Below are 22,240 nucleotides of genomic sequence, written 5' to 3' on the forward strand. Positions count from 1 at the left end.
TTAATAAAAATTTATAAAATTTCCTTTTTAAAAACTTAAAACTAAATTTACATAAAATCACTTTCCTACATATAAAAAAATTATATTAATATTACAATAGATGTGGAGCTCAATATATATTAACAATATAATAAAATAGGTGTGTGTAACGTGTCCATTTATTGAAAATCTACAATACCATATAGAATTATTCTCTAACTTATTTGTATATCTTACTATATTACCTCATCGTATAGTTTATAAAAAGAGTTAACCTTAGTTTAACATTACTTCTAAAAAGTACTTTTAGGTTAAAAAAAATATTTTTTAATAAAAATTAAAATTTTCTACTTCTGTTTTTGGTTCCTAAAAACACTTTTGAAAAATTTAAAAACATCTTATTTGAGAATACTTTCATATCAAAAGTATCTCAAAATGTTTAGTAAACTGGCCCTTAATCGTATAGGCATGGGATACAAGGAATCTTATGTTATTGAGAATTGCTTAGTCCAATCAACTTATCTTTTAATTCACATCTTTAGGTGTCATTCACAAGTAAAAGAGTGGCCTCTGAAAATGATATTTGAACAAATAATAATTGCCTATCAAAATGCACTAATTTATTGGGGTGTCCACATCATGGGCCTAAAGGAGAATGATTTTCTTGATTATACTACTCCATTTGAATCCTAGTATAATAGTTCAATTATTGTATCACACAACTGTTAGGGAGAATTCCATGAAATACTATGCATAGCACCTATGATTTCAGCTGCTTGTGCTACCAAACAAGGGCCTTAGGTCCCCATTTGGGGCTGAATCGCAAACACTCCTTTCATCTCTATTTTTCTTAAAAAGGAAAGGGTTTGGAACCCAAGTAATGATTTACAAATAAATATTGAAAATTTTATTAAAAATTAGTTATGATTTTTGTCGTCCATCACCTTCCCTGTTTTAAGTAGGGTTTTTTAGGGTTTTTCCCCAAAATCTTAAAAGAAATATTATGTGATATACTTTAGTTGAAAAAATCACTAAAATTTATTAGAACATACAATACAGGTTTTGGAAAATTATTATTTAGTAAAGGAGTTTGGATAAAATTGAATAAAGATGTAAAGATTGAATACTAAATTTGCTATTATACCTTGCAAATAAAATATTTGCTCACTCATCCAACGAACAGGTACCAATTTACCCAATTTTTTAATAGAAAAACTAAAATACAATCCAAAATATTTACGTTACCGGTTTTAGACTTGTATTTTACCAAATGATTATAGAGAATGTGCATTGGTGGTCTATAGGAAACTAGCCTGGAAGAACCGAGTGAAGTGTCCTGTAATCCTTCATAACATAATTGTTTCTGTAAATTAAAATTGATATGAAATGTTAGTAATTCAAACAAGCTTAAAAAACATAAATGAAAGCCTAACCAAAACAACATAATAACGTGAATATGACAAATTTCAAGCTTTATTTCTCTTTCTTTTATCATCTGGTTCTGGCTCGTTCCCAATAAAGCTGCGTTTCTTGGTTGTGTTCATGTATGGTCTAATAACCCATTCAATCTGGGCTTCACTCTGCTCCATTGTTCCTAATTTTACCTGCAACATACGCAAAGGAGTTGAACTTAAACTGCAATATGAAGCACCCAATGCTAATAACCTATTGAAATGGCACGATGGTTACCTGGTAAAGCCGCAATTCAAACCTCGGACCAATCTCCTTTAACTCAACTGATTTAGGACCTCCAGGCTTCTCATAGATATGATGCCTGCATGTTTACATGATATCAATGAGTGAGAGTGAACATTTCATTATGTAGAAGCATGAGGGGGAACAATCTATGTTGTCATTAGAGGATGGCCACTGTGAAAACCATTATATAACTTTAAACCTACAACTGCCAAGTTGACTCACTTCGAGGTTTTGAGAAGTGATTGACTGAGAGTTCTAAAGCATGCATGACGAAGTTCAGTGGTTCCTTACTATTCACATATTGATATCAATATCACCCTTTTAATGCTAAAGAATACAACAAAATCTACAGAAGAGAACTAACCTGAACGAAATATAGTCAGACCGATTAGCAAAAGTCACAATACGTTTTGTATCAGGCTTTGGCACAGGGAATAAATGTTTTAGAATGTTCGCTGTTCTTTCACCCAGCTGCCAAAATAAATTGAAAAAAAAAAAGAAAAAGGCATGTCAGCAACAAAAAAGATTACTCTTGGCCGAAAAGGAAAGAATTGTTATTAATCACAGAATTTCATCAAAGCTACATATGCATCCTTATAATTTGTGTATCAACATACATAAACATGCAACAGATACAAGATGGAAACACCTTTGAAGGATATTTGAGCACAGAACAGGCTTTGTTACATAACCAACTATTAGACATAAGTGGCACACATGTAAAACCATTAAAAGCAGTAACCCCAAAAGGTTCAAGTATTCAATATATAATATATCGTACCCAACTAAATCATATGCTTCGCAAGTGTACAGGTAAAGCAACAAGGATACCTTGGTTTTAAAATTATCAAGAATCAAATGAGGGTAAGCCTCGGGCATTGTTCCGATGGCTTTCTTGTCTTTAATGTCATGTCTTGTAACCTAGAGGGAAATATTAGATTAAGAAAACAAGAACAGAAATAGAAGAAGAGATAAAGGCCCACGCAAGGTAGAGTCATCAAATACTTGCCACATTGAGTAACCCAAAGTATGCTGTGGGACCGAAAGGTAGATGACTTATAATTAAACCATCTGGTATACCCCGATGTTCATGAACCAAAATTACTTCTGTAAACTCATGCGCACGGCAACTTTCAATAATTTCAGATATAACCTGCAAATAAGAAAAAAGAATGGCATAGACAATCACTTTCTTATTTTCACTAGAAAACCAGTTTGACGTCAAATAAGTTAATAAATTTATCATACAAAAAAAGGGTGTCGGTGTTCATTATATAGATAATAACTAGCAGAACTGAGGAAAGCATTGTTAAATATTAACATTATGCAGTATAAATAACTTGCTGTAGAAAATTTCAAGGACAACAAAGTAGAAACTGAAAAAGCTTTCAGCAGTTATTCTATTAAAAGGTGAAAGTCGCAAATCAATTACAATTTGGAGAAAAGAGCAGCTCAAAAGCTTGCCGTAAGAAAATTGCATCCAGAAGTCTAATGGTGCAATGGTTCAATGAAAAGGGATTAAATGGAATGTTCAACTTACAAATTCTAGAGTTATTTATATATACAAGTCTATGTCAACTAAATGAATATCGACTTTAGCCACAAATTACTGATAATAAAACCGGTGCCAAAACCGATAGTACTTAGACTTATGTATCATAATCCTCAAGATCAAAAACAAAGACTTGCCAACAATTCAGTACAAGAATCATAACAATAAGAAAACCAATAGGAACCCAAAGAAGAAAGCATAGATGGATAAACAAAGCAATGATGCACTAACCTGGCCACCACGATTCATTCGCTATGCATTAGGAAGGACAAACTTCAATTCCTACAAGAAAGTGAAAAGCATGCCATAGGAATTCAATCAGTGGTTAAACTCTCAAGCAAAATATCAGGGCAAAATTTATTTATCACCAAAATGGAGAACCCAACCTTAACAAACTGTATAAGAGGAGCACTTGGATCACGAGATGTTGTCAGCAAAATCTTAGGATCTCGTACAGTTGCATTTGCGTATTCATCATCAATATGAGTTTTGGGAACTAAAAATATACCAAAATTAAGCAGTCATGTATCAACACCAATCCCAAAAGAGGGGTTTTTTTTTTTAGCTCAGAGCATAACAAAAGAAAACAAACATCCAAATTACAAAAAAATTAAAATAAATAATAAACATTACTGGAAGTGTAATTATCTTCAAGGTCAATTTCTTGGCGAAGCGCGGCCTCCTCATTCCGGAGTTCAGTTGGAATGGGTTTTCCCTCTACAAGGAAGCAAAATTAAAAACCAAAACTATAAACTGAAAATTGAAATTAGATTCTGATTAAAAAAAAAAGAAAAAAAAAGTACCTTCAAGGGCTTCTTTGATCTTCCGTTTCTTCTCATAAAGCAAACGCTCTTTGCCTTCCAAGCTCTTCCTGTACAAATACTCTCTCGTCAATCGAATGTTCCTTCTCAACATTTTTATTTACTTTAATTTAAGATAATCAAAACAGCGACTACCAACCCAGACTTAAGGGTTTAGGGTTTTTGAAAAGATTTGTTGGTAGAAGACGCAAGAAAGGTAGAGGACTAATTTGGAATGTTGAATAAGAATGGGCCAGGCTGCGCTGAATTGAATTAGAATGGACCAGGCTGATGGAGGAAAATTGGGCTGAATGGCACGGAGTCAATTGATGGACCAATTGCTAAAAGAGTTGGGCTGCCGAATCAATGTTGTTGATTTCGCACTTGTTGGATCATATCGGCCGGTACACACCTTTTTGGTAGAAAACTAAATAATGAACTCTTTGTTTAGCACCCGTGAAAATTTTGATCTGTATTGATCTCATTACTTGTTCCACTCAATTTCGAACTCATTGATCCGAAGATTGTGCACCAGTTAATGCATAAATATTATTAAAAAAATATAATAATAATTATTTTATTTTTTTAGTAGTAAATAATAAAAATTTTAAGTTTTAATAAATTTTTATTAACATTAAGGTTGTGTTTGTTTAACCTTGAAAAATGATTTTTAGAAAATAAATTGAATTTTTATAAAAAGTTAATATATTTTCTGGTCTTGGATTATTCTGTAATTTTTATTCGTTTTGATAATTTTATTTGAAATCATTTATAAAACTTGTTTTGAAAGAAATAAATTCAATTTTAAATTATACTAAGAATATAGCACCACTATGCAAGGCTTATTTTTTTACTAAAAAAATGTCAATAAAAAAGGCTTCAAGAATAGGGATACATAAAGAGAATACCTTTATGACTATGTGATAGATCAAAATAAGTTAGCAACCAAATACATCACCATATCAGTGAGAATCAAACTGAGATTTTCGTTTCCAATTCAAAAGTAACAAGTAAAGTACAATAAAGACAACCAAATCATGAATTACTACTTGTGCCTAAAGGATAAACTAACACTTCATCTTCCTCTTCACCATGGCCTTCACATCCATTGCCTTAAACTTCATCCACATGAGCGACACTGATGTCAATGGGATGCTCAGGAGCTAAGTTTGTCTTAGCAGGATCCTTAGGGAGGTAAAAACTAGTTGAGCTTTTCCATTTTGCTGTAAATTCCTCCCAAGATGTTACAGAGGGAAAATGGACATCGAAATCTAGTTGAACACCGGTTAGCTCGCTAAGAGCATCGAAATTTACTCTTCGCACATCAAAAAGGCCACCACCTACTTGAGCATGTAACAAGAAGTTAGCCTTTAAATCAAGCAAGTATTCTTGTAAGCTTTGCATAGTTTCTCTTTTGTGCTTCTCCAAAGTCTCTTCATGACCCTTCACCAAATTAGCCATTGGAACATTTGTGTTCTTCATCCATTTTCATTTAAGCTAGCTTCCAACACTATTTTATCAACTCGCTCACCTGTGATCTTCCCATGTAACTTCTCAACGTGTTTTTTAGCAATGGTAAGACGTTCTTCTAGCCTTCTATTTTCTTCCAGCAATCTCCTATTCTCTTCAGCTAAGTTAGCATAATGTTCGCATGCCTGCGCTAGTGCTTCCATAGTGGACTAATAAATATTTTCATTTTCCCTCCTTCTAATTTCTGCTTATTGACCCTTCAACAAGTCCCAGGTTAGCCATACAAGCTTCATTCAACATCACTTGTAAAAAGGCTACTAACTCTTGCAGTAAAGGTTTCCTTGTGTCACTAGAAGATTCACCTGGGCAAAAAAGCCCTTTTGTTTCTTCAGACAAGATCACTTCATCAGGGCTAAAGGGAAACTTATTCACGTTGAGTTGTTCGCGCCAAGGGAACAAGGTCCCTGTTTCACCACTAGGAGTATTAAACTTCAGAGAACCACCAGGAGGGGCCATGACCAATAATGACTCCAAAGGTACCGTCATTGACTGGTCTTAGCGGTGACAGGCAATTAATAGGAGAGGTCGTAGGAGATGAACTTATAGCAGGAGCTATGGAAACATGAACAACATTACCAGAAATTTCAATGCGATCTCCTCTTCTCTTCCGACAAAGCTCCCCCTTGAGCTACCCTCATCTTCGCTACTCAGAACAATGTTAGCATCTCGAGCAGCAGTTCTTTGTTTCTTTTTACTGCTCGCGTTACCATCCCCAATAGTGGTACCAGAAGGAACTCTTCGCATATCTTGCATATAGCCTTGCACGTCCATATATTCGTCAATCTTTTTAGATAACCTGGCAAACTCTTCAAAACTTTCTTCAACTCTGTGAACTGTGCCTGTACCACCAACAATTCTTATATCAGCACCAACAATAACATAAGGGGGTTTACACCACTTCCTACGCTCGTTGAAGGCTGCGAAGACCAGGAGCAAGGCTTTAATTTACAAAAACTATAAAAGAAATTTCTGGGCTATCTTTCTGCCCAAACAGTATCAGTGCCAACTCATCGATGGCCTTAACAGGCCATGCGAACTATGCAGGAAGAAGCCCAACAGTGTCTACACCATTATCTGCATCGATTTGCCTCCATCCATTAGGGCTTAAATTTAAAAGGCAATACTAAAACACATTTCTCATGGTCAACATGTTTTCTAAATCTAACACGCCGCCCAGGCAAAGCCTGTAATATTGTGCCCAACCTACTTTTTTTATAATGCCTCATCTTCTTGAGCACATGTCCTTATTAGGAAGTGACCACTGTGTTGGGAAATCAAAACCAGCATTGAGCTTATACTTCACCCATATGTATTTGTAGTGATTAAGGTGAAGATTAGAACACCTATTCGTGATAATAGACTTCACGTCTTCGCAAGGTGTGAAATAAAATAAGCCTATCGAACCCCCTCGATTGTAGGCCTTTAGTTGATATAACATTTGAAAGACGACGATTAATGACACTTCATCACACCAATCACATTCAATGAAGTATGCTACGACCAACCATCAAGAGAAGCCAGACTGTTGGTCGAGAGCTATATTGTAGTCCTCTAGAAGATGACAAAAGAAAGGATGGAGGGGTAAATGAAACCCCGCTTCTAGCACATGTAGAGGGAGTAAAAACTACCATTACTAGTGTCGCTCAGGCAATGTGGACCATCAGAAATCGAAAAATCGTAAGCAAAATTCAGAATTTGAATTCCTCGAACAGCAAGGACCCGGTTCCTTTCTTCTATCTTTATTGTACAAAGGTAAGCCTTAGCTTCCACAGGATTTCTTACTTCATGGTGTTGCGAGGAATTACCCGAAATTATACGGCTACTACCTCGAATTTTAGCCATAGTTTACTGGTGAAACTAGAAAGAGAAATTTAAAATAAAATGGGAGCTTTATGGGAATTTTAGAGAGGTTACCTCTCAAACTATCTTTCTCGACAGTGGTTCAATTTTTAATTCAATTAATGTGATTTTTAGGGCGTTGTTCATCCCCTTTTTAAAAGGGGTTTTCTCTCTTCACACTTTAGCGATTCAAGTGACCGAGGATGGGAGAGCAATCAATTGCAAACAGATGTATTCTTTCTATACACATAGTGAATCGTATACAACGTACTTAGTAAGCTTTTTCTTATGTTACTTCTAGCCTTAACGAATCAACTTCCAAAAAAAGTCACTTTGTTACTCTTCTTCAAACTACAAACTAGATAGAGGACAGATTGTTATGATACTTGATATTATCGGCCCACAACCCGAATGGATCTGAGTCGGATACTACATAGTCCACATGTTCAGCTTGCATACCGAATTTGCATATTATTCTCGCTGATCAAGCTCGCATGACATTAAGTGTTCACAAGAGGGGTACCCACACGTTTATGCAAACACACACCTACGAACACACGTGCGAAACACGTAGGAACGCGCATGGGACCGCATCGCCACGTATTGAGTCTAGAATAAGATACGTAGTGACATGCATGAAAACATACCTACGACATCCCATCCATAAATAGTAACCTTATCCAGCCCCTTTGAAGAGGACACACCAAAAACACTTAATGTATCCAATTCTTGCAACATTACACATCTCAAATTCATTTATCATCAACTGTTTTGAGAATACTTTCGTTTACCCCTGCCTATATTTTATCTGTAACAGACAACAAAATAAAGAATGCACTCTAATACAAAAAAAAAAAAAAGCGAAAATCATGACTGATTTTCTGTTATAAGGCTATATATGTTAGAAGAAATGGCGATTGTGCTTGTTACTACTGCCAGAACAATCATGACTGCTGCCAAAATCCGATCCCTCGCCGTCGATATGCCCCAAGCATCCCTATAAACGAAAACAAATTAAAACCATATCTATGCATGTATCTATGTAATGTAAGTGCTTAAGTTGAGAGACTACCTAAGAGCAATGGCTCCCGGGAAGATAAACGCGAGGCTGACTGCGGAGGTCGATCCCATGAATTGAAAGAAGTACCATATGTTAGGAATGGCTATGGCTGCCAAGTAACAAAAGGCTAAAATAACAAGTGTGAGGGACCAAAATCTGGTGTTATCTTTTGCAAGAAGGGTCTTGTTTGGAAAAAGAAATTCATCCATGTTGGCTCTTAACGAGAAGTTCAAAAGAGGGAACACTAGCATGAGGTGAAGTGCATAGCTCAATCGAACAATGTCGTTGAGTACAGAACCGATTGTTGAACCGGAATTTTGATCGAAGTTTACGAGTATATCTGCCATGATTGAATCACCAAACAGAAGGTATCCGAACAGTCCGATAGCGAAGTAGATGGCAGCACATAAAACCATTGAAATTCGGACTGCTGATATCATATCGGAAGGTTTACCCATTTCAAAACCAATTGGATGAACTGCAATCGTTCATTAAAAATGAGAAAATTTGTAACAAAGTTAACTTCTGTAGGAGGCTAAAGTGTTCTCACCATTGAAATGAAATGTGAAAGCTGTGACAATTACAGGGACAGCAGTGAAGAGATCAAAGAAGGCAGCTTTGTTGTCCAATTCGGGTACCATTCTCGGACTATTCGTTTTCCCTTCCAAGAGTGCCATAATTGCCATAACTGAACTTATACCAACAAATACCACAGCTAGAAAAACTGATATTGCAGAACTGTACCTCAATGATTCTGCAAAAATAACTAAAGTTCATTTGGCTGCTAAGAAGATTACAAAGATTACAAAATGGCTTTTGGAGCTGTTTGAGGGAGAATCGGTTCCTTGTTAGGAGAAGTCTTTGAAGTGTCGACACTGACCCAGACCTCAAACAGTTGATATTATTCTTGAGGAGTCTATGCTCGATTTTAGACCCGAATTTTTTTTTCTCTACTTAACGAGTTCACGGAATTTATACGGGAACATATAAATCTACCAAGGATATGTTTTTATTATTTTGATTTTAGTGGGTATGAACCAAACCCTTAAAAGATCTTAAAGGGAAAGTAACACTACCCAAAATGATGATTAAAACATTTCATGACGTAGTTAGGCACTCCCACCTAAATTCTGTGAACCCATTTAAGTAAAAAGATAAAAATTCAGGACTAAAATCAAGCATAGATACTTTTGATTGAGATCTGGGTCAGCATCTCAGAACACGATGCTTTAAAGACTTTTCCTCGTTCCTGGATAGGACTGTACTGACCTACACGCTTGAACACAACCAATGGAAGCAGAACGAAGATGAGGGTGAAGAGGAGGGCGAAAGCCCGCGTGTTCCACCAGTGAATGCCAAACCATTGTTGCAAAACACCCAAATGAACTGATCCTTCAAGTTGATTTCCTGACAGAACATCACCTGAGGGACAAAAGAAAAAACCTTAGTTAAACTTACAACATGTTCTATATCAGTTCAAGAACTTAGTAAATCCAGTACTTACTTACCTATAATAATCAAAAAAATGATGAGGCAGCCAAGATTAGTGATCATCACACATATTTGGACAAGGATGGATCCAACCCTCCCAAATGATTCCCTCATAACACCAGCATACGTAGTTGTGTCCCCAGCATGTGTGTATCTCATCAAAAATTCAACTGATATATCCGCTAACCAAGCTATAACCACAATCATCACAAATGCTGGAACTACACCTAACACCTTGAGTGTTGCAGGGATTGACATTATTCCAGCTCCGATGATGCTTGTGGACACATTAAACACCGCGCCAGATACCGATGGAGGCTTTGCTGGTGCCGATTTGCTGCTCCCTGGAAGCAGTGGCGCTTTTACTCCGGCAGCCGGCGACATTTTTTCCCGGATAGAGGAAGTGCAATAATTTATGTTGTCTTCTTATGCATAATTATACATTGAATGCGTTCATATATATAGATAATAATGCTGGTTTTAGTCCAATGACGTAAATATCATCAGTCGACAGAGCGATGTGATTTGTTGAAGGTACTCCGAAAGAGGGTGTGTTTTGGAATTAATTAAATTACTGGGAAAATCTTTAATAATAAGAGGACGGGTTGGGGTGGGGTATTGCTGTCGTGGACATATCACCTGTTTTAAATGGACACGAAAATGAACCTGGACTTAAAATCAGGAGATGGGGAATGTATTGGAATATCAACATTGCAATTTTCTTTTTGTATAATACCATCACTGCAATGTTAGAAAGGTCATGAACGTGAAATAAAAAGGGTCAATGGAGAGTTAAAAAGGGTTTGCAATTGCATGATAAAAATGTGCTGCTTAATGAAGGCAGCCCACAAACAAAACGTTTTTCCCCGTAATCTTTTGGTTCCATTTACGCTGATTTCACCACTCTTTTCAGTCTTTTGTCATTTTTATATTTAATTTTTTATTTATTCTTTTTTCAATTTTTAAACAACATAAAAAATTTAATAACTCTTTTACCAACAAAATATTATTACATAGCAGTGTTTTAAGAAATATATAATCTAAAAATATATATTTTAAAATTTATAAATATAGAAAAAATTAAATATATAAATATATATAAACTCTAAAAATGTATATGAAATAATTAAATATATAAAAATTCAGGAAAAAATCTAAATCATATATATATAATTATTTTTAATACTTTTAAATAAATAAAATTTAAAATCTTAAGTAAAATTTGAAGGGATTAGATAAATTTTAAAATTTTTACTTAAACTTTGTAGGTGAAAAAATAAAAATATATGAAATTATCATAAATATAAATAATATTATCATAAATATAAATATTATTTAATTATCATAAAGATAAAAATTATTTACCTTAACATTTAAATTTAATTTTGTTTAAAATTTTATTTTTAATTATTTCATTATATTTAAAAATTATCATAAAATATGTTTTTATTTAATTTAAATTTAAGATAACTAAATATATAAATTTTAAATTTTTAAAAATTAAAAAAAATCTATATAAATATCCACATATATTGTATAAAATTATTTTTTAATAATAAAGCAGATACCAAAATATGGAAACTAAAGTTTACAATGTGGTTCGATCGTCTCCATCCTTCTGTATTTCAGCCAAAAGCTCTCCGACCATTAAACCTAAGTTTTGCTCTATAGCCAACTTGGCTAACCTATCCACTACAAGATTCCCCTCCTAGTAGGTGTGAACCACTTTGATTTGCCATTCAAGTTTAGGGCAGTTCTTCATTATTTAAAAAAATATTTCTAATTTCAAAAGCATTTTTGAAAGAAAAGCTATGAAGAACAAGTTACTTTTGACTGAAATTCTGAAAATGAAAAGCTAAAAATTTTAGCTTTTCCTCAAAAGCACTTTTAATACTTAATTATTTTTTCACCCTTTCAATAACATAGTATTTTTCTTTTTTTTTCTTGGTACTTAATTACAATTGTGTTAAAATCATTAATTAAAAATAAAAAATATTTTTTAAAATACTAATTACAAATATTTAATGGTTATATTTAAATATTTAAAATATAGTTTATATATTCTAATTAAATTTTATAAATAATTAATATTTATTGCTTAAAAACATTTATAATTTATATTTCATATATTAAAATATTAACAAGAAGTTATAATACTTTTTTATATTATTACTAAAATATAATAATATTAACTAATTTAAATATTTTTTAAATACATATTTGTTACTTGATAATAACATGTCTAAAATAGACATTTTATTTCTCAAAAACACTTCACAATGCTAAACACTCAAATTTTAAACCGAACTTTTTAAGAGTACTTCTCAAAATATTTTTCCACAACACTTTTCAAAAGCAATAAAGAACTAGAAGGTGGAGAACCAGAGGCACTCTTAAGCATATGGACATATGTTATTTAATGCACTTCCAACCTTTTTTTCTGTGGTCATTTCTTTTAAAATTTTCAGTATTAAATAAAATATAAATTGTAGTTTAATTAATACAAACTATCAATCCGTGCATAGTATGGGAAAAAATTAGTGCGTACACACTCTCTCTCTATATATAGTCTGAAAAGGATTTTCATATTTAATTTTAACAGTAATAAGATAAGTTGAATATAGTAAATATAAGGTATAAGAAAATAAATGATATGATTAATTGGAGACTTTTTTGTAATTTATTGATCACTTAATTGAGAAGAAAAAAAATGATAATATTAAAGAAAATTTTAATCTCAAACCATCTTTTCTATGACAAGATGTGTTCTTATCATAATGGGGTATTAGGAGGAGGCATCAATGATGATGTTTTTTTTCCTTTTCTTTTTTCTCAGCTCAACATAATGATCTTTATGATAGTTTCACATAAGGATAACATATGCAGATATGCTGATCAGGTGATGATATGACAAAATCTGCTTCAATTAACTACCCCACGGTCCACAAGTTGGTAGCTATGGCTATCATGCTTGTCAAAATAGCCATGATTATCACCAAAATCGCCATCACCTTATCTTTTCTCCTCGATATGCCATGTACATCCCTGTCAAGATATTGAAATTTCTTTCAATTGCGAAACTGCTTTTAAGCAGAGGTATCAAAGTGGGTTTTTAAAATTGTTACCTGAGAACAATGGCTCCTGGGAAAATGAATGAGAGGCAAACAACAGTTGTTGATCCTAGGAACTGAAAGAAGTACCAAATATTCGGTATGACTATGGCGATTGTGTACGTAAGGGCGAGCAGTAGGCAAGTGAGGATCGTGAATCTCGACTTGTCTTTGGCTAGAACAGGCTTCTTTGCAAAGAGGAGTTCATCAATGTTAGTTCTCAATGAGAAATTAATCACGGGAAAGACCAGTGCTAGGTGCATTGCGTAGCTTAATCGAACCGTATTGTTTACGAGTTGACCGATTGCGGAATCCGAATTTTGATCGAAGTTCACTAGGATATCGGACATGATGGATTCCCCAAAGAGCATGTATCCAAAGAAACCTATAGAGAAGTAAATGGCTATGGAGATTGCTAAAGATATCCTTACAGCATAGCTCATATCAGAAGGTCTGCTAAGTTCTGATCTTATGGGATGAACTGCATTCAAATTCTTAAGTCTTAGCCAAAAACACTAATCCAAAAAATTTGAGAAATGAAGTGCAAAGTGAGGTTCAATTACTGTTAACATGGAATCCAAAGCCGGTAACAAGGACTGGAACAGTAGTGAAAAGATCAAAGATAGAGACTTGATTGGCAAAATCTGGTAGTAGTCTCATGTTTTGAGTTTTCCCTTTCCAAAATGCATAAATTGCCATTGCTGAGCTTATGGCTATAAATACTACTGCAAGGAGAATGGATATTGCTGAACTGTGCCTCAATGAATCTGTCATTTAAGTGTAAAACTGAAGTTAAAAAAAAAATTAAATACCAATTATCCAAGAAAATCAGGTGACTAACTCATATGTGGCAAGAAGACCAATGGGAGCATAACAAAGAGCACAACAAAGAGTATAACATAAGCACGAGAGTTCCACCATTGAATGCCAAACCATTCTTGTAAAACCCCCAACTGCAAGGTTCCTCCAGACTCATTTCCACACAGAACATCCCCTAGAAGAAAAAGTAAAGCTTCTTTATTATGGATTCAAATAACCCAGAAAAGGAAACATCAAAAGAAGTAAAGCTTCTTTATTATGGATTCAAATAACCCAGAAAAGGAAACATCAAAAAGCACTTACCAATGATAATCAAGTAAATGATGAGACACCCAAGGTTAGTGACCATAACACAGATTTGAACTGCAAGGGAACCCAATGATCCAAACGATTCTGCCATTAATCCTGCATAGGTTGTTGACTTGCCAGATTGGGTGTATCTCAGCAAGAATTCCACCGTGATATCAACCAAAACTGCAATCATGAACATGACAGCAAAGCCTGGAATGATGCCTAAAACCTTAACAGTGGCTGGAATCGACATGATTCCAGCTCCAACCATTGTGGTGCATATGTTAAACACCGCACCAGAAACTGATGCAAGGCCTCTTGGAGATTGATTTTCCAGAGAATCGGCATCAGCTACAAGTGGAGTGAGGTCACTGCCACCAGTTTCAGTTTCCTTCATGTTGTATTTTTTGAAGGGTAGTTGGCTTCTGAGTAGTTTTCCCTGGAGAGTTAATGAAATAATTGAATCATTGCAGGGTATTCAATCATCATCATATGCAATAAAATAATGAATAAAATTTGGTTGGTCTTAAGGATAAGGATTTCTGACAAAGAAACAAATCGATGTTGTGTTTCTGTTTCTGTCTTCAAGTGCTTACCACCGTTTCTTTTTGGTGACTAAAGCATTTCATTGAAGGAACCCAATCACATCAAGGATGAAAGCTGCCATTCTTCTTACATTAGTTAATCGAAGGAGTGGCAAAGTTTTAATCTTTGCAACCATGAAATTTTAATCTTTGATGAACTACAGTAGAAGCTGTCTATTCGAAATGGTTAGATAAACATGATAAAAATTATATCGGTTTAAGTTCAAATTTTCTTATTTGTGTATTTTTCTATTTTTTATGTAAAAGAAAAATGAAAAAAAAACAATATAATTTATTTTATAAAATAATAAAATTTTAATTATTATTTAATTGAATTGAGAAATAACTTAATTTACTTTATAGAACAATGATATTTTAATAATTATTTAATTTTTACGGCTACTCGGCCCTGGCCCGACGGCCCGCCCAAAAAATAGGAGGATTCGGGTAAAAATATATGCCTAAAATATGAGTTTGGGAAAAAAAGAGGTAAAACTTTTTTGACCCGGGCCCGGCCCGAATTATATATTAAATATATTTTTTTATTTTTAATCAAATATATATTTTATATATATTTTATGAGTCGGGTCGGGCTGGGCTCGGACTTAACAATTTTCTTTCGGGCCGAGTTTGGACAAATTTTTAGACTCATATTTCGGGTCGGGTTGGGCTTGAGCCTAAAATTTTGTCATGGACTGGGCCCGAACCCGGCCCGACCTGACCCGTGCTCACCTCTATTAGTAATTGAGTAACATTCTTATTTTAGTAAATTAACTTCAGGCGAAAGGTGGAATATTTTTATATTTTGATTCCATTTGAAAATTTAATTTTTTTTTGAATTTCGAGTTAATTTAATCGAGCTATTTGATGTTTTTAAGTCAATTCAAAGAAGAAATTCAAGTTTCAATTTTAAATCGAGTTAAATTTTACAATTTGAATAATTCGAATAAAAGATGGGTCTTTACCAATTTTAGAATAAATTGGTCTTTTTCTCAACAAAAAATATAAAAAGAATTCAAAATTTTGAAGTAATTTTTAAAATTAAAAATATTTCTAAAAATTTCAAAAGTTATATTTCTAAAAATATAAATTTTAAAAAATTCTAACGAATATATAAAAAAAAAGTTAAAATTTTAAATTTTTTCTAAAATAATAATTTTGGGAGTTAAATAAGTTAATCAATTATTCAAGTTTATTATACTAAAGTATCTTAATTTTTTTCTTATTTTGTTTTGAATAAGTTTTCAAATATATATGGTTTCGAATTTATGTGCTCTAATATGGAATTAGTTATTCTGTAACAAGATTTTAATTTGACATGTTTAATTTTTTAATTTAATTCGAACAATTTCATTCGATTCGATTTGTTTCGATTGAACATTCACCCTAGTACCCTTCTCCCTTTGCCATTAAAAAGTAAAATAAAATAAAAACCTAACCCTAGAAATCCAAAAAAACAAGTCCCAACGAGTAAAGGATTAAAAAGATATCGTGAGTGTGGGATATTGAAGCCGTTGATGCTTAGTTTTGAGATTTTTTTTTTCAAAATCAACTCAAATAAATTGATTGTTTGTGAAAATAACTTAGGTATAAAATTTTGTATGAAAATAGTTTGTTTTCTACTGTGCATGATAGTGTCAGCCATCTCACCGCCTGCATCAACCTCCATCATCCCATAATGATTGCCTAATGATTGTTTGATCTATAAAAAATGATTTTTTTGTACCGACTGTGTTCACCGGCACTGATAAGTATTTTTTTTAAATACACTTTAAAAATATTGGTATTTCGAGATTTTAAAAAATAATATTTTAATAGGTGTTGACGTTCACATTACCGGCACTAATTCAAATTTTAAAAAAATTATTTTTTTTACTTTTTGGGTGTATTTCAAATTTAAAGAAAAATTGATTTTTTCTTTTTTGATGCCAATGTTCTCGATGCTAGCATCATTGTGGTTTTTGAAAAAAAATTGCCAACATGCGCTTAGTATCATGACCGGTGACCATTTTCAAAAAAGCCAAAGACATTTTATCATTGACGGAAGACTGTGGTGTTGCCATATTTGTTGCCACTAGGTGCACCTCCTCCACTGCCAGTGACTTCTTCATCTGCTTGCTACTATCACCACACAACGCTTTCCGCCGCTTGCTTCTTGTTCTTAAAGCGACCGACATCAAATTATTCAACATTGTGGCTTAATTCGAAAAAGCTAAAGAAAAATGAAAATGAGAGAGGAAGAGAAGGCGACAAGGAAAATGCATGAGTAAGAAAAATATAGATCTGGAAAATATAACAATTAATGATAGGAGTAACAAGATTAATTAATTGTAAAATAAATAAGAGGCCAATAGGGTCAAACGAAAAGGACAAATTAGAAACAAAAAAAAAAGATAGTAAAATAATTATTTCCGAAACGAAAAAGAAATTGATAAATTTGACTTTCAATTTTATGATTTCAATATACTTTACATAATATATAAAAATTATTTTTATTCTCTAAAAAAAGTTGTATATAGGGATTAAAAGTTGCAATTAAAATCCATTCTGCTCCCGTATACATATTTTTTCTAAGAATAAAAATATGAATGGACAGTGGCTCTTTGATTTTAATCGATACCTTGGAAAGTACTCGATTTTTGATGCTGAACTTTAGGCCATTTTTGAAGGGCTTAAGCTTGTTCAACGAAGAGGTCATGATTGTGTAATAATTCTCTCGGATAGTCTGGACGTTGTTCAAGCCATTCAAGGAAGTACTTTAGCCACATCGAACTCTGATTTGATTCGGCGAATCCAGAGTATTCTAGCTTAGGAAAATTTATGGGTACTGCATTATATTCCTAGGGAGCAAAATGAAGTAGCTGATTGTATGGCAAAAGAAGTTTTATCCACTAGAGTTTATTTGCATTTTTTTTATTCTGCCCCTATTATGGTTCGGAATTTCTTAGATTTGGACGAGTCTAGGGGCTTCTTCTCAAACCTTTTGGATATAATTAATTAGTTATTCTTGTTTGTTTTTCACCAAAAAAAATATATCTTTTATATTAAGTAGAGTACCTTTAAACCATAAAATTGAAAGTCAAATTTCAACAGAGTTGACATTTACTGTTTAAAAAAATGACATTTATTGTTTAACAGAGTTATATTTTGAAAATTTTTGTCTTTTTTTTCTTCAAAATATTTATAGTGACTAATTCTCTGTACTTTGTAAATCTATTAAGGGGTAGACATAATAAGGCTTTTTTACATATATAATATAAAAAAGTAAAATTTTTGAAAATGAGATGCCAGCTGGATTAATTACGAAAATGGTATGGTTGGGGTGGTGGAGGGTGTCAAATAGGCGACACCAACCCTCTTTCCTAACATATATTAGTCACCGTTAAACAAAAATAATAATTTTATATTAGGTGAAGACATCTTCATTAGATAGGATTTTATACCGTTTAAATATGGGTGTGGTCAACAGATATGGGTGGCTGTGCCATGTAACAAGCGGCATCAATGGTGCTAATTTCGTTGGCGGCATTTAAACTATTTAAAAAGTCGGTATATGGACTTATCACCTGGGCATTGTGGATGTGAATCTTTCTTTGCTGAAAATGAGAAGGTATGGTATCTTTAGCTCCAAAATTCACCATATCTAAGGCTCTGACACTGAGGACTAAAGGGATCTTCTTCTCTATAATAACATCAAAACGAGAACCGTCACAAGGCATCACACCCCCAACTACATAATCTGCAACTTCTGTAATTGTAATGTCCAAAACTCCCTAACACAAGGAAAAAGCTGAGCTTGAAAGTGTAATAAATAACAAGAAAACTACCATAGAACAGAATAAAAGATTAAAACTTCAATGGTTATGAACTGAAATATCCTTCAGCAATACAGCTTGATTAAGCACAAGCATCTAGCTCCAATCCTATCATGGGGATTCAAACTATGACAAATTCCAAAAATTCAGCATCTTACATTCAAGTCATATCACCAAAGAAATGCATGAACATCGAAATTATAGATTGGCACCACTGATTTCGCCTATTTCATAGGCACAACCACTTAGACTCGTTGACCAGACTTGTATTTAAACAGTGTAAAGTCCCATTTTGGTGCCGCTAATGAAGATAACTTCACCTAACATAATTTTTTTTGTTTAACGGTAGCTGACATATGTCAAAAAAGAGAGGTGGTGTCGCCTATTTCATACTCTCCACCACCCTAACCATACCATTTTCATAATTAATTCAGTTGGTATCTCATTTTCGAAATTTTTAAATTTTTATATTATATATGTAAAAAAAGTCACATAATAAACAAAATTAATCAAACTTATTTTATGAAATAAAATCAACAAAGCAACAATAATTGAAAAACGAAGAAACAAGTGTGAATGTATGGAGGATGATGAAAGACAAGAAACGAAGGCACATGAATTTGGATGAGACATTGCAGTGTATGAAAAGTAAGCAAAGAAAAGGGTCCACACGGCATTGACTCACCATACAATATGTAAGCATAAAATTGGAAGTCAAATTTATCAACTATTTTTTTTCTTTTCGGGAATAATTATTTTATTGTCTTTTTTTTTTCAATTTGTCCTTTCATTTGACCATATTGATCTCTTATTTAATTTACAATTAATTAATCTTGTTACAGTTATAATTAATTGTTATAAGGTAAACTATTAAAATAGTCACTTTTGTTTATCTCAAAGTATATTTTAGTCACTTATGTTTGAAATGTTACGTTTTAGTCACTTACGTTAACATATTGTAATATTTTAGTCACTGAGTCATTAATTTTTGTTAACGGTGTAACAGTAAACTGATGTGGCACGTTAAATCATCATTTCAAATAAAATTTTAGGTTAAATTATACAATTGGTCCCAATATTTTTTTCGTTTTGAGTAATTTAAAATTTTTCTTTTATATTCTTTTAACTTTTCTTTTTTTTCTTTATTTTTTATTCTCTTCTCCTTCTCCCTTTATTTTCCTCCCTTTCTCCATATTTTTTAATATATTGTTTTTTATATCTTCCATTTGTCAAAACTAAAGGGGAAGAAGAAAAGGAAAATAAAGAAAAAAAATTAATTGTTTAATTTAACTTAAATTTTTTTAAATAATGATTTAACGTGTCACGTCAGCTTATTATTACACTGTTAACGATAATTAACGACTCAATGACAAAAATATTACAACTCGTTAAAGTAAGTGACTAAAACGTAACATTTCAAACATAAGTAACTAAAATGTAACCTAAGGTAAACATAAGTAACTATTTTGATAGTTTATCCATTGTTATATTTCTCAAGCCTATATTTTTTTACTCGTGCATTTGTCTTGCTTTCTTCTCTTCCTCGCTTCTTTTTATTTTTCTTTAGCTTTTTCAAATCAAGTCATAATTTTGAATAAGTCGATGTCCGTCGCTTCAAGAACAAGAAGCAGACGGTGGAAATGTTGTGTGGTGATAGTAGCAAATAGAGGAAGAAGATACTGGTTGGGGAGGAGGTGCGGTTAGCGGGATCAAATATAGCAACACCACAATCTTCAGTCAATGATAAAGTGTGTTTGGCTTTTTTTAAAAACAGCCACCTGTCCTAATAACCGAAACACGCTGACAAAAAAAATTTCAAAAATCACACCGGTGCTGGAAATAAGAACGTTGACACCAAAAGATAAAAAGCTCAATTTTTTTTAAAAAATTTTGAACCGATGCCAGCAACGTGAATGTCGACACAAAAAAAAAGAAAAAAAAAACCATTTTTTAAAAAAACTTGAATTGATGCTAGCAACGTGACATTGACACCTATTAAAATATATTTTTTATTTTTTTAATCTCGGAATACCAATATTTTTAAAGTGCATTTGAAAAAATATATATATATCAGTGACGGCTAACATAGTGTCGACATAAGAAAAATTATTTTTTATAGAACGAGCAATCATTATAAGATGATAGAGGGTGGTGCCAATGGTGAGATGGCTGACACCTATGAAGCACCGACATGGAGAAAATCACCTCATACCAGTGTCATACTAGTATCCGACACAACCGGATACCTACCAGACACACCTCGACGTGTGTCAAAAAAGGGACACTGCTGGACTTTCTTTTGGCTTGAATCAGAAATGGAAAAAAAAACCATATACAAAGAGAACTTTAGTAAACCGATAAAAAGGAGAACTTTAGCATTTGATTGTGATAACTTATGGGACTTTAACATACTTGTCTTCTTTGGAGCCGTGGTGCAGTTTCCTGGACCTTTGTGTATTCGCTTATATGAAGATGATGATGATGATGGAGACTTTGTAGATGAAGGTTTTGCAGAGAAGAAAGGCAGAGATAAATGTAAAGGTAATAAATGAGGAAGAAAAAAAAAAGGGGTAAATGAATGTCTGGTGTAAGAAATGAAAAAAAAAGTAATTAATATACTTTTCTAGTTATAATGGGGTAAGAAAGTCCAAAAAATTAAAGTAGTATAAATATAGTGAAAGTAAAGTATAATAAAAATATGTGAGGTCTATTATAATAAGAATATATATAATATTTGTCTAGTTAATGTATTTATTAGATTAAAAATATTTTTTTTAAATTAATTTTAATTATAAATTAATAAATATATGTTTGACCTAAATTTAGATTTGATATGACATGTTTTGTGTAATGAACTTGAAAAATGTATTATTATGTTGTGTCATATTTTATGTAATGATAAGAGAGCTTAACGGAAAAAATTGATTATATATTTATTAAAAATATCAATATTTTCATTTACATTGACTATTTTAACATAATATATATAAATATTAAAAATATTTTTATTGTCATATCCTATCATATACGTGTCCTCACTTTTTAAAAATTAATGTATCGTTATATCCGTATCGTACCCGTATTGCGTGTCCGTGTCCATGCTTCATAGGCTGACACCAACATGCACAGTAAAAAAAGGTCATTTTTGTATAAAATTTTGCATTTGAATTATTTTTTGTAAACAAATAATTTAATTTGGTTCATTTGAAAAAAAAAGAGAGCTTTTTTTATTAGAGTAGAAGAGGATCAAAGAGAGGGTTCTTCCAATAAATGTTATCTTTATATCTCCCTTTTGAAGTTGCTTCATTTTTCATGTCTTCTTCAATCACACCCACTTTATTCTTTGCTCATTTAGGGTCTTCCCAAGCCCTAGGCTTTTATCTTTGCTCTATACCTTTCCCATACTCTCAATCTTCTCCTTGTCTTAAGTCTTAACCAAAACACATTTAGTTTCCGAGTTGTGATGTTTATCTTGAGATGCCTTTGGTTAACTAAAGCTGCAAGAGATACCCAAAACAAAAGTGATAAGCTCAGTTCCAATTCATCTGATAACCTTGTATCCCTAAATGGAAATGTTACCTTAGGCTTCTTCAAACAAGAGTACCATTAAACTTGGGATGACAAAAGCTTTGGATATTATTTGGCTATGTGGTACTGTCATGGGTCGTGGCT

The 22,240-nt window shown here is 32.8% G+C and overlaps 4 protein-coding genes across 5 annotated transcripts; all 4 read right to left on the reverse strand.

Annotated features, from left to right (window-relative positions):
- Positions 1–1,328: 1,328 nt before the first annotated feature.
- LOC107900578 (U3 small nucleolar ribonucleoprotein protein IMP4) lies at positions 1,329–4,254 on the reverse strand. Its single transcript, XM_041095982.1, has 9 exons — positions 4,033–4,254; positions 3,863–3,946; positions 3,616–3,725; positions 3,461–3,511; positions 2,687–2,830; positions 2,509–2,598; positions 2,042–2,148; positions 1,669–1,753; positions 1,329–1,583 (listed from the first exon to the last, which is right to left on the reverse strand). Exons 4-9 carry the CDS (start codon positions 3,476–3,478, stop codon positions 1,446–1,448), a joined length of 582 nt encoding a protein of 193 aa, XP_040951916.1. The 5' UTR covers positions 3,479–3,511; positions 3,616–3,725; positions 3,863–3,946; positions 4,033–4,254; the 3' UTR covers positions 1,329–1,445.
- LOC121203310 (U3 small nucleolar ribonucleoprotein protein IMP4-like) lies at positions 3,482–4,144 on the reverse strand. The gene is made up of 4 exons (XM_041095612.1): positions 4,033–4,144; positions 3,863–3,946; positions 3,616–3,725; positions 3,482–3,511 (listed from the first exon to the last, which is right to left on the reverse strand). Exons 1-4 carry the CDS (start codon positions 4,142–4,144, stop codon positions 3,482–3,484), a joined length of 336 nt encoding a protein of 111 aa, XP_040951546.1.
- A 3,863-nt stretch (positions 4,255–8,117) lies between the features above and the next one.
- Positions 8,118–10,500, reverse strand: LOC107900576 (amino acid transporter AVT6C). 2 transcript variants are annotated; one of them, XM_041095980.1, is made up of 5 exons: positions 9,967–10,500; positions 9,728–9,880; positions 9,009–9,212; positions 8,471–8,936; positions 8,118–8,395 (listed from the first exon to the last, which is right to left on the reverse strand). In XM_041095980.1, the coding sequence occupies exons 1-5, from the start codon at positions 10,331–10,333 to the stop codon at positions 8,266–8,268; spliced, it is 1,320 nt and encodes a 439-aa protein (XP_040951914.1). In that variant the 5' UTR covers positions 10,334–10,500; the 3' UTR covers positions 8,118–8,265. The 2 variants fall into 2 exon arrangements, with proteins under 2 accessions (XP_040951914.1, XP_040951915.1); XM_041095981.1 differs by having other exon boundaries at positions 8,471–8,888; positions 9,967–10,478.
- A 2,144-nt stretch (positions 10,501–12,644) lies between these two features.
- On the reverse strand, positions 12,645–14,877 carry LOC107900575 (amino acid transporter AVT6C). The gene is made up of 6 exons (XM_016826222.2): positions 14,766–14,877; positions 14,182–14,608; positions 13,901–14,053; positions 13,623–13,826; positions 13,075–13,540; positions 12,645–12,994 (listed from the first exon to the last, which is right to left on the reverse strand). The coding sequence occupies exons 1-6, from the start codon at positions 14,796–14,798 to the stop codon at positions 12,880–12,882; spliced, it is 1,398 nt and encodes a 465-aa protein (XP_016681711.1). The 5' UTR covers positions 14,799–14,877; the 3' UTR covers positions 12,645–12,879.
- Between the last annotated feature and the right edge of the window lie 7,363 nt (positions 14,878–22,240).

Source organism: Gossypium hirsutum, chromosome D06, assembly GCF_007990345.1.
Source record: "Gossypium hirsutum isolate 1008001.06 chromosome D06, Gossypium_hirsutum_v2.1, whole genome shotgun sequence".
Taxonomy (NCBI): Eukaryota; Viridiplantae; Streptophyta; class Magnoliopsida; order Malvales; family Malvaceae; genus Gossypium; species Gossypium hirsutum.